At 46.1% G+C, this 12,500-nt stretch overlaps 1 protein-coding gene across 2 annotated transcripts in view; it reads right to left on the minus strand.

Moving 5' to 3' along the window:
• The window catches only part of LOC308086051 (large neutral amino acids transporter small subunit 4-like), a 54,190-nt gene that overhangs the window by 13,746 nt on the left and 27,944 nt on the right, over positions 1-12,500 (minus strand). For both annotated transcript variants that reach the window (XM_080429384.1, XM_080429383.1), the window contains exons 7-9: positions 6,187-6,279; positions 3,478-3,611; positions 1,758-1,987 (exon numbers count right to left, since the gene is read on the minus strand). In XM_080429384.1, the coding sequence (XP_080285510.1) occupies positions 1,758-1,987; positions 3,478-3,611; positions 6,187-6,279 (457 nt within the window). The remainder of the gene's footprint in view (positions 1-1,757; positions 1,988-3,477; positions 3,612-6,186; positions 6,280-12,500) is intronic.

The following is a 12,500-nucleotide window of genomic DNA, read 5'->3' on the forward strand; positions in this document are numbered from 1 at the left end:
ATGTAAGACCACCATGTAACACCACTATGTAAGACCACTATGTAAGACCACTATGTAAGACCACTATGTAAGACCACCATGTAAGACCACCATGTAAGACCACTATGTAAGACCACCATAAGACCACCTAACATAGTGATGAGCTAACATCTAACAGCTGAACGCTAACATGTTTGAGACGTACTCTCTTCCTTAGCACGCTAACGCTAACGTGTTGAGACGTACTCTCTTCGTTAGCACGCTAACGCTAACATGTTGAGACGTACTCTCTTCCTTAGCACGCTAACGCTAACGTGTTGAGACGTACTCTCTTCCTTGGCGTTGCAGGTGACCTCCAACGCTAACGCTAACATGTTGAGATGTACTCTCTTCCTTAGCACGCTAACGCTAACGTGTTGAGACGTACTCTCTTCCTTGGCGTTGCAGGTGACCTCCAACGCTAACACTAACATGTGAAGACATACTCTCTTTCTTAGCACGCTAACGCTAACATGTGAAGACGTACTCTCTTCCTTAGCACGCTAACGCTAACGTGTTGAGACGTACTCTCTTCCTTGGCGTTGCAGGTGACCTCCAACGATAATGCTAACATGTTGAGACGTACTCTCTTCCTTGGCGTTGCAGGTGACCTCCAACGCTAACGCTAACATGTTGAGACGTAGTCTCTTCCTTGGCACGCTAACGCTAACATGTTGAGACGTACTCTCTTCCTTGGCACGCTAACGCTAACATGTTGAGACATACTCTCTTCCTTGGCACGCTAACGCTAACATGTTGAGACGTATTCTCTTCCTTGACGTTGCAGCAATGCTAACGCTAATGCTAATGCCAATGCTAATGCTAACGCTAACGCTAACGCTAACGCTAACATGTTGAGACGTACTCTCTTCCTTGGCACGCTAACGCTAACATGTTGAGACGTACTCTCTTCCTTGACGTTGCAGCAATGCTAACGCTAATGCTAATGCCAATGCTAATGATAATGCTAACGCTAACATGTTGAGACGTACTCTCTTCCTTGACGTTGCAGCAATGCTAACGCTAATGCTAATGCCAATGCTAATGCTAATGCTAATGCTAACGCTAACGCTAACATGTTGAGACGTACTCTCTTCCTTGGCACGCTAACGCTAACATGTTGAGACGTACTCTCTTCCTTGACGTTGCAGCAATGCTAACACTAATGCTAACGCTAACAATAACATGTTGAGACGTACTCTCTTCCTTGACGTTGCAGCAATGCTAACGCTAATGCTAATGCCAATGCTAATGATAATGCTAACGCTAACATGTTGAGACGTACTCTCTTCCTTGACGTTGCAGCAATGCTAACGCTAATGCTAATGCCAATGCTAATGATAATGCTAACGCTAACATGTTGAGACGTACTCTCTTCCTTGACGTTGCAGCAATGCTAACACTAATGCTAATGCCAATGCTAATGCTAATGCTAACGCTAACGCTAACGCTAACATGTTGAGACGTACTCTCTTCCTTGGCACGCTAACGCTAACATGTTGAGACGTACTCTCTTCCTTGACGTTGCAGCAATGCTAACACTAATGCTAACGCTAACAATAACATGTTGAGACGTACTCTCTTCCTTGACGTTGCAGCAATGCTAACGCTAATGCTAATGCCAATGCTAATGCTAATGCTAATGCTAACGCTAACATGTTGAGACGTACTCTCTTCCTTGACGTTGCAGCAATGCTAACACTAACGCTAACGCTAACAATAACATGTTGAAGACGTACTCTCTTCCTTTGCGTTGCAGGAGACCTCCAGGTCCACGGTGGACAGACACAGCTTGCTGGCCTCCTGATTGGCCAGGTCTCTGGGCTGGGGGTGGTCCTGCTGCTGCTGCTGCTGCAGCTTCATGGAGTTGCCCACGCTCAGACGGCGCCCCACGGTGGTCACCTGGCGGTAGAACTGCTTCCCCGTGATCTTGTGGTCGAATCCCAGCCAGCTGAACTTGATCTTCACCCTGCAGAGAGAGAGAGAGAGAGAGAGAGAGAGAGAGCGGTGTGGTGTAAAAGTAACTAAGTACATTTACTCAAATACTACTTATAAGTAAAAAAAAAATTGGTATGTTTTACTTTACTGGAGTATTGTCCAATTGTCAATACTTTTACTTCTACTCCACTACATCTCAGAGGCAAATATTGTACTTTTACTCCTCTACAATTATTTGAAGACTTTAGTTACTAGTTACTTTGTAGATATACATGATTACATTATAAAACATACATTAACCACTCTAGCCCTATTTTATACCTAGGCTATTTGAAAAAAGCAGATCTACAAGCTCACAACGCGATGCGACGCGCTGTGAGCTTGTAGATCTGCACTGCACAGTGCTACAAGCAGATCTACGTGGGCCCAGACACATAGGAAGCTGGCCCACCCAATACATAACCCTAACCCAATACATTTAGCCCAATAACATTTAGCTCCCCCCCAAAACATTAATGTTTTGGGGGGGAAATGTATTTTTTTAATTTTTCTATAATTCATTTTTTAATTAAAAAAATCGGTAAAATCAGGCAAAAAAATATGAATTAGATAACATAACTAACCTACATAACAATACATGCTACATAACCCTAACCTCTTCCCGCCCAACACTCCCTGCAGACAGTCTACAGGTCATCTACAGATCCAGGTACTTTAAACAGGGAGATCTACAGATCCAGGTACTTTAAACAGGGAGATCTACAGATCCAGGTACTTTAAACAGGGAGATCTACAGATCCAGGTACTTTAAACAGGGAGATCTACAGATCCAGGTACTTTAAACAGGTCATCTACAGATCCAGGTACTTTAAACAGGTCATCTACAGATCCAGGTACTTTAAACAGGGAGATCTATAGATCCAGGTACTTTAAACAGGGAGATCTACAGATCCAGGTACTTTAAACAGGTCATCTACAGATCCAGGTACTTTAAACAGGGAGATCTACAGATCCAGGTACTTTAAACAGGGAGATCTACAGATCCAGGTGATTCATGGGTCTCAAAGTATTTTCTGTGTGTCTGAGCCCCTCCACAGCTTTACACTGGAATGTACTGTGTGTGTGTGTGTGTGTGTGTGTGTGTGTGTGTGTGTGTGTGTGTGTGTGTGTGTGTGCGTGCGCGTGCGCGTGTGCGTGTGCGTGTGTGTGTGTGTGCGTGCGTCTCTTACGTATAGTCCATGTCCTCGGGGCCGGGGAAGGGCTCTAAAGGTATCTAAAGGTATCTAAAGGTATCTAAAGGTATCTCTTACGTGTAGTCCATGTCCTCGGGGCCGGGGAAGGGCTCTAAAGGCTCTAAAGGCTCTAAGGCTCTAAAGGCTCTAAAGGCTCTAAAGGCTCTAAAGGCTCTAAAGGCTCTAAAGGCTCTAAAGGCTCTAAAGGCTCTTACGTATAGTCCATGTCCTCGGGGCCGGGGAAGGGCTCTAAAGGGTTAGGGTTAGGGTTAGGGTTAGGGTCTCTTACGTATAGTCCATGTCCTCGGGGCCGGGGAAGGGCTCTAAAGGCCAGTTGAGGAAGCAGTTGAGGAAGACGAGGCCGGCACAGGCGGCCCACACCAACAGGATGACGATGAAGGTCGCGCCGAGGTCATAGATCACCTACAGCAACACAAGGTCAGAGGTCATCAACACTCATTCCATTCAACATGATAAAGATCCTCATTTTATCCATTTACAATCTGGGAACCCATCGTTAAAAAGGAAAAACAGCGCCCTCTGCTGTTTTTTTTCACCTTTGATTTGACTCTGGGGGGAGTGATTAAATAGACCCATACGCTGACTGGACACCAGGGTTTTGGTCTCTGCCCTCAGCGCTCCACTTCCGGTGGTGCGACTATGTTTTCATTCCCACTAACAATATTTCTCCACGGAACACTAACACCACTTCTCTCAGAGAACATGGATGGTTTTGGTTATAAGCAGCACTTGTTTCTATGATGAAAGAGCAAGTTAAGAAATGTTACTAACTTTCTGTGGTTTTGTCTGCTCCGAGGACGCTATTGTTCTAAATTAGTTTCGGTTTGTTTCCAGTGGGAAGCGAACGCACAGATGTAAATCCCGCCCACTACATTTGATTGGGTAAAGAGCGGCCTGCTTCCTGATATGAAGGCACGCCCACTTGTAAGCTAACGCTCACACGTTCTGAAGGGGGGGGGCTCCCCACAGATTCACTCACACGTTCTGAAGGGGGGGGGCTCCCCACAGATTCACTCACACGTTCTGAAGGGGGGGGCTCCCCACAGATTCACTCACACGTTCTGAAGCGGGGGGGGGCTCCCCACAGATTCACTCACACGTTCTGAAGGGGGGGGGGGGGGGCTCCCCACAGATTCACTCACACGTTCTGAAGGGGGGGGGCTCCCCACAGATTCACTCACACGTTCTGAAGGGGGGGGGGCTCCCCACAGATTCACTCACATGTTCTGAAGGGGGGGGGCTCCCCACAGATTCACTCACACGTTCTGAAGGGGGGGGGGGGGGGCTCCCCACAGATTCACTCACACGTTCTGAAGGGGGGGGGCTCCCCACAGATTCACTCACACGTTCTGAAGGGGGGGGGCTCCCCACAGATTCACTCACACGTTCTGAAGGGGGGGGGCTCCCCACAGATTCACTCACACGTTCTGAAGGGGGGGGGGCTCCCCACAGATTCACTCACACGTTCTGAAGGGGGGGGGGCTCCCCACAGATTCACTCACACGTTCTGAAGGGGGGGGCTCCCCACAGATTCACTCACATGTTCTGAAGGGGGGGGGGCTCCCCACAGATTCACTCACATGTTCTGAAGGGGGGGGGGCTCCCCACAGATTCACTCACACGTTCTGAAGGGGGGGGGGCTCCCCACAGATTCACTCACACGTTCTGAAGGGGGGGGGGGCTCCCCACAGATTCACTCACACGTTCTGAAGGGGGGGGGCTCCCCACAGATTCACTCACACGTTCTGAAGGGGGGGGCTCCCCACAGATTCACTCACATGTTCTAAAGGGGGGGGGGGGCTCCCCACAGATTCAATAGAGCAGCTTCTGAATCTGTGCCTGAGAGATTAATCCATATGTAACTCAGACGGCCTTATTACCACTTTAACAATGATCTTACACTTTGGGCTATTCAAACATAGCAGATCTACAAGCTCGTAGCGCGGCACCAAGTGCCGCGCTACGAGCTTGTAGATCTGCCATGTTTGAAAAATCGTGAAAATGTGTGCAAATCTTGGAATGTATATATATTTTTAAAGTGAACATTTTTTTTACTCAAATCTTTGCTTCATGGGGGTCCCTGGAACTAAATATGTTGAGATGGGGGGTCCACGGCCAAACACATATCATTTTGGGGGTCCTCGACATGAAAAAGGTTTGAGAACCACTGATATTAAAGCAACACGAGTCTTTTTTTTCCTGATTTAGACATTAGTAGAATCATCCATGAGCAAAGATTTGAGTTACAAATGTTCACTTTAAAAACGAAGATTTGCACATCGTTTCCACGATTTCCCCCCCCAAAAAATTGCAGATCTACAAGCTCATATGAGCTTGTAGATCTGCAATTTTTTGAATAGCCCAAAGAAATGACACAGACTCTTCCCCGGTCTAAATGGGTTAGCGTTAGCCGCTAGCCAAAGAGGGCAGAGATTCAGACGTCCACTAAGGGCCGGGCCGCTGCTATAAGCAATATAAACGGTCGCTTAGGGCCACAACCACTAGGGGGCGCCAATTGAAATAAAACACATACATGTGTCTCCTATCCAACAACTAGCGTTATTATTTTAATATTGAATAAAAAAATAAAAAAAATCACACCCAGTGTGAAGTGGGCGGTGTGGTCATCACAGTGGTGGAAGCTCACTTTAAAAAAAAAGTTTTTTTTTTAAGTGCATAGTCCTATTTATAGGTTATTAATGTCATCATATGTCTCGCTAGCCAATCACAGTGCTGAATAGAGTCAGCCAATCACAGTACAGCTAGGGGTGTACTAATGAGCCAATCACAGTACAGCAAATGTGTACTAATGAGGTGTCCCAACCCCACTTATAGGGGCGGCTACACCGCCCAAAAATATCTCATGACATAATGATTTTATAATTCGGGGGTGTTTTGGGGGGGGGGGGGGGGGACCCAAAAAAATCTTGCTTAGGGCCACGAAAAAAACCCAAGGGCCGGCCCTGCATCCACTCACCTTGATTCCCGGGAAGGTGACGGCCGAGGAGGCGTACGATCCGATCATCAGAGCAATGAAGGTGGACCGCAGATCTCCAAACATGTTGGGAAGCTGTGGATGAAGAGCAGATCAGATCAAACACGTTGTTCCACACGTGACCAAACGTCCCGCATTTCCATGACTTTCCAGGCTCTGTCCCACACATTGAGACGCTCACTCACTGAAGCTCTTTTTTTTTTACTTACATTTTTATCCCACGATTTTTTTGGAACCCCATCTTTTTCACCCAGTGCCAATTGTCTATGTAATCCTGGGCGCTACACTCCCTCTGCCAGCCTAGGGAGAGCCTAGAGCCGAGCTCATGCCTCCTTCAATGCATGGGGAGCTAGCAGGCCGCTTCTTATCACCTGACGGGGGGGAGTTTCCCCCGGTAGGACGTAGCGCGTGGAAGGAACACGTTATTCCAACCAGTTCCTTTCCCCTCCATCAGGCGCCCCGGCTGACCAGGGGGAGGCAGTATAGAGACCAGGATTACTACATGTTTTTTGCGTGCGTGCGTGCGTGCGTGCGTGCGTGCGTGCGTGCGTGCGTGCGTGCGTGCGTGCGTGCGTGCGTGCGTGCGTGCGTGCGTGCGTGCGTGCGTGCGTGCGTGCGTGCGTGCGTGCGTGCGTGCGTCTGTCTGTCTGTCTGTGTGTGTGTGTGTGTGTGTGTGTGTCTGTGTCTGTGTGTGTGTGTGTGTCTGTGTGTGTGTGTGTGTGTGGGGGGGGTAGTCATTATTCTGAGTCATATGGAGCTGAACTCCAGGAATCACCCCATGGTCTCTATGTATCGCTCATTATGAGTGTGTGTGTGTGTGTGTGTGTGTGTGTGTGTGTGTGTGTGTGTGTGTGTGTGTGTGTGTGTGTTTGTGTGTCTCATTAGGAACCAGCTCTGGTTCACAGCAGGACTTCTGCCTTGACACACACACACACACACACACACACACACACACACACACACACACACACACACACACACACACACACACACACACACACACACACACACGCGCGCGCGCGCGCGCGCGCGCGTGTGTGTGTGTGTGTGTGTGTGTGTGTGTGTCAAGGCAGAAGTCCTGCTGTGAACCAGAGCTGGTTCCTAATGAGACACACAAACACACACACACACACACACACACACACACACACACACACACACACACACACACACACACACACACACACACACACACACACACACACACACACACAGTGTTAATTGGGACAAAGGTGAAACTACAGTCAGACATTCTTTTACACTTTGTTTTTCTGTCACTGAACTCAACGATCTGCTGCTTCGTAATGGAGTAGAAGTAAAAGTACTGGAAAGTACAAATACCTCAACATTGTACTGAAGTACAGTACTTGAGTAAGTGCTCAGTGCTTAGTTTTTAACCGTAATAGGTTATTTATAATTATTTTATTTCTTATATTTCATGTTGGTTTCTTTGTTGCTGTTTCTTTGCCCGATTCAACCTGGTTGTTGTGACTTAACGTTGTGCCTGAAGTGGCAATTGTTCACGCTATCAGTGGTGGAAAAAGTACTCAGATATTTTACTTTTAAGTAAAAGTATCGATACTGCAACGTAGAAATGCTCCGTTACAAGTAAAAGTCCGGAATTATAATATAATAATGTATATCTGCAAAGTAACTAGTAACTAAAGTTTTCAAATAATTGTAGTGGAGTAAAAAGTATAATATTTTGCCTCTGAGATGTAGTGGAGTAGAAGTAAAAGTATACTCCAGTAAAATAAAAAATCCTCAAAAGTGTACTTAAGTACAGCACTTGAGTAAATGTACTTAGTTACTTTACACCGCTTCGAATAGTATTTCAGTCTGTGTGTCACTGTGCTTCTGGACAAATTCATGAGCATTGAAGGAACGTATTCCTTTTGGTTCTGTGCAGCAGTCAGTTAGGTGTGTTTAATGTTATTTTCTTTGTTACGTTTTATTTATTGTTTAATATTTACGTTACGTTTATTCTGAACGGTTGTGTTAATATGCTTTATTTTGTCACGTTCCCGTGCAGTTCGACGTTGAATTTTGTGCCGTAAGAGTGCTCAATAAATCCACCCAGTGAGAAGGAACTAAACTGACTGGTTTTGTGGCTGAAGGTTCTCACAGAGAAGATAAAACACTCTGCTAGAGAGATGTATTCATCCTCTCTCTGTGAGAACCTGAAGAACTTTCACCTGACTCAACCTGTTGACTGACTGCACACACACACACACACACACACACACACACACACACACACACACACACACACACACACACACACACACACACACACACACACACACACACACACACACACACACACACACACACACACACACACGCACACACGCACGCACACACACACAGCAGATTATGAACAAACAATCCTTACGTTTGCCCTGCAGTGTGTGTGTGTGTGTGTGTGTGTGTGTGTGTGTGTGTGTGTGTGTGTGTGTGTGTGTGTGTGTGTGTGTGTGTGTGTGTGTGTGTGTGACTCAGTCAGTAGTTTCTCTGCTGAGTTTAACTTTCCAAAACAAACTGCTTTTCCGCTGATCCTAAGAGAAGGAGAAGTTGAAACTAGTGAGTTCAGCGTCTGAGCGTCTCTGAGAGTATCACGTGACATGTCTGTGTGTGTGTGTGTGTGTGTGTGTGTGTGTGTGTGTGTGTGTGTGTGTGTGTGTGTGTGTGTGTGTGTGTGTGTGTGTGTGTGTGTGTGTGTGTATGCACGTGTGTGTTGTCGAAAGATGTTTTTTATGTGAACAGAAGCCCTTCAGGCTCTCTCTCTCTCTCTCTCTCTCTCTCTCTCTCTCTGTCTCTCTCTCTCTCTCTCTCTCTCTCTCTCTCTCTCTCTCTCTCTCTCTCTCTCTCTCTCTCTCTCAGTCATTAACCTCTTAAAACCGGGAACGCGTCCATGTGTCATTTTACATTTCTTTGGCTATTCAAAAATAGCAGATCTACAAGTTCACAGTGTGTCACTTAACTGCCTCGGGTCCATATCTAAAACATGAAATATGCAACGTGTTTGGCCACAAGGTGGCAGTAGAGGTGAGGACAATGTGACATGTGTGACTGTTGGAAAAAGGTGAACAACAGGAAGTTACTTCAGCCTTCAGAGCTGCCTGTCTGTCTGTCTGTCTGTCTGTCTGTCTGTCTGTCTGTCTGTCTGTCTGTCTGTCTGTCTGTCTGTCTGTCTGTCTGTCTGTCTGTCTGCCTGCCTGCCTGTCTGTCTGTCTGTCTGTCTGTCTGTCTGTCTGCCTGCCTGCCTGTCTGTCTGTCTGTCTGTCTGTCTGTCTGTCTGTCTGTCTGTCTGTCTGTCTGTCTGTCTGTCTGTCTGTCTGTCTGTCTGTCTGCCTGCCTGTCTGTCTGTCTGTCTGTCTGTCTGTCTGTCTGTCTGTCTGCCTGTCTGCCTGTCTGCCTGCCTGTCTGTCTGCCTGCCTGCCTGCCTGCCTGCCTGCCTGCCTGCCTGCCTGTCTGTCTGCCTGCCTGCCTGCCTGCCTGCCTGCCTTGAAAAAACGTTACCCCCGCATAATTATGCGCCATTTTGCTGATTATGCTGTAAATTATGCGATCGCATAATCGCATTTTTCTGTAGGGTCTACCTATGGGGGTTTAGCTTAGCATTCCCTGATGTTGCTTAGCTTAGCACGCTGCTGGGACAAACATTCAGGGAATATCTTTAACCCCAAGTTTAACTGTATTCTATTTGTTGCAATAAATGGTTAAATCTGCTTTGATGTGAGTGTTCCTGAGTGAACCGTTTCTTCTTGTAAAAATCAGGAAAATGCTTCCTCACAATATATCAATTTCTCTGTGAGTATAGTGGCACGCACACGCACACGCACACGCACACACACACACGCACACGCACACGCACACGCACACGCACACACACACGCACACACACACGCACACGCACACGCACACGCACACGCACACGCACACGCACACGCGCACGCACACGCACACGCACACACACACGCGCACACACACGCACACACACACGCACACACACACGCGCACACACACACACACACACACAGAGAGAGATAAGAGATGGTCTCCATGTTTGCAGAGCGCTGTCAGGACTCCATTATTAACGGGGAGCAGATTTCTCCAGGACAACGTTTGTATTTGTTTGAATAAAGGTTAATAAGACTCTGTATAGCAGGTCTGTTAATGTCTCTGTGTACACACACACACACACACACACACACACACACACACACACACACACACACACACACACACACACACACACACACACACACACACACACACACACACACACACACACACACAGGCTGTTAATGCTCTCTCTACAGATAAGTGTGTTTACTAGAGAAACAAGTCCTCCTGTTAGACCATCTCTGAACAGCGGGGGTACAAAAGTAACTAAGTACATTCACTCAAGTACTGTACTTAAGTACAAACTTTTGAGGTGTTTTTACTTTACTGGAATATTTCCAATTTTCAGTACTTCTACTCCACTACATCTCAGAGGCAAATATTGTACTTTTTACTCCACAGCAATTATTTGAAAACTTTGGTTACTAGTTACTTTGTAGATTTTTGATTATTATTACAAAACAAACATTAATCTCTTCAGCCCTATATACATTTCAGCCATTTGAAAATAGCAGATCTACAAGCTCACAATGCGTTGCGACGCATTGTGAGCTTGTAGATCTGCTATTTTCAAATGATTTTTATACATTTCATACATTTGAAAACTTGTGAAACGGAACATTCTGCGTAACGAGTACTTTCTACTTTCGATACTTTCAGTACCTTTTGATACCAATACTCTTGTACTTTTACTCGAGTATATTTTGAATTCCGGACCTTTTACTTGTAACAGAGTATTTCCACATTGCAGTATTGACACTTGTATAGTTTGACTCGGTTCCACCGATAAACACAGTGTGAACGGACGAGCTTCGTACGTGTTCTCACAAGCAGCCAATGGGTGGGCCAGCTTTCTATGTGGGTGGGGCCACCCAATCCATTTAGCAAAAAAAAAAATGCTTTGGGAATTTTTTTTTTTATATTTTCCTTACAATAAATGTTTTATATTGTACGTATGTCTACATATAGAAGCATCTCTGTGGTCACTGTGGGTCTATCACTAGGATGATATATAAACAGTGATTTATATTGTACGTATGTCTACATATAGAAGCATCTCTGTGGTCACTGTGGGTCTATCACTAGGATGATATATAAACAGTGATTTATATTGTACGTATGTCTACATATAGAAGCATCTCTGTGGTCACTGTGGGTCTATCACTAGGATGATATATAAACAGTGATTTATATTGTACGTATGTCTACATATAGAAGCATCTCTGTGGTCACTGTGGGTCTATCACTAGGATGATATATAAACAGTGATTTATATTGTACGTATCATCTACATATAGAAGCATCTCTGTGGTCGCTGTGGGTCTATCACTAGGATGATATATAAACAGTGCGGTTGGATGGATCTATAAAAACTATACTGATAGTATTTACACTGTGTAGACCTGACTCTATATATATATATGATAAGTCTATGTGAAATACACACTATGAATATATGATGAGAGAGAGACATAGAGACACAGAGAGAGAGAGAGAGAGAGAGAGAGAGAGAGAGAGAGAGAGAGACAGAGAAAGAGAGAGAGAGAGAGAGAGAGACAGAGTAAGAGAGAGAGAGAGAGGGAGAGACACACACAGAGAGAGAGAGAGAGAGAGAGACAGAGAGGAAAGAGGAAATGAGAAGGAGGAAAAGGCGTGTGTGTGTGTGTGTGTGTGTGTGTGTGTGTGTGTGTGTGTGTGTGTGTGTGTGTGTGTGTGTGTGTGTGTGTGTGTGTGTGTGTGTGTGTGTGTGTGTGTGTGTGTGTGTGTGTGTGTGTGTGTGTGTGTGTGTGTGTGTGTGTGTGTGTGTGTGTGTGTGTGTGTGTGTGTGTGTGTGTGTGGAAGGAGGACCAATGCAAAGCGGTTGTGAACCGGTCCAGACCGGTTCTGATTGGTCCGTTCCTGACAGCAGGAAGTAAACGCATCCATCATAAAACACAAGCACCAACCGTTACCATGGAAACCTGTCTGTCTGTCTGTCTGTCTGTCTGTCTGTCTGTCTGTCTGTCTGTCTGTCTGTCTGTCTGTCTGTCTGTCTGTCTGTCTGTCTGTCTGTCTGTCTGTCTGTCTCACCCTTAGTGTGTGTGATTTCCCCAGCAGCACAGTGTCTGTGTGCGTGTGGTGAACAGACAGGAAGTGACATCAGAGATGGAGCGACAAGTGGCGGCATC

Source organism: Gymnoscopelus braueri, assembly GCF_963280865.1.
Source record: "Gymnoscopelus braueri genome assembly, chromosome: 5".
Taxonomy (NCBI): Eukaryota; Metazoa; Chordata; class Actinopteri; order Myctophiformes; family Myctophidae; genus Gymnoscopelus; species Gymnoscopelus braueri.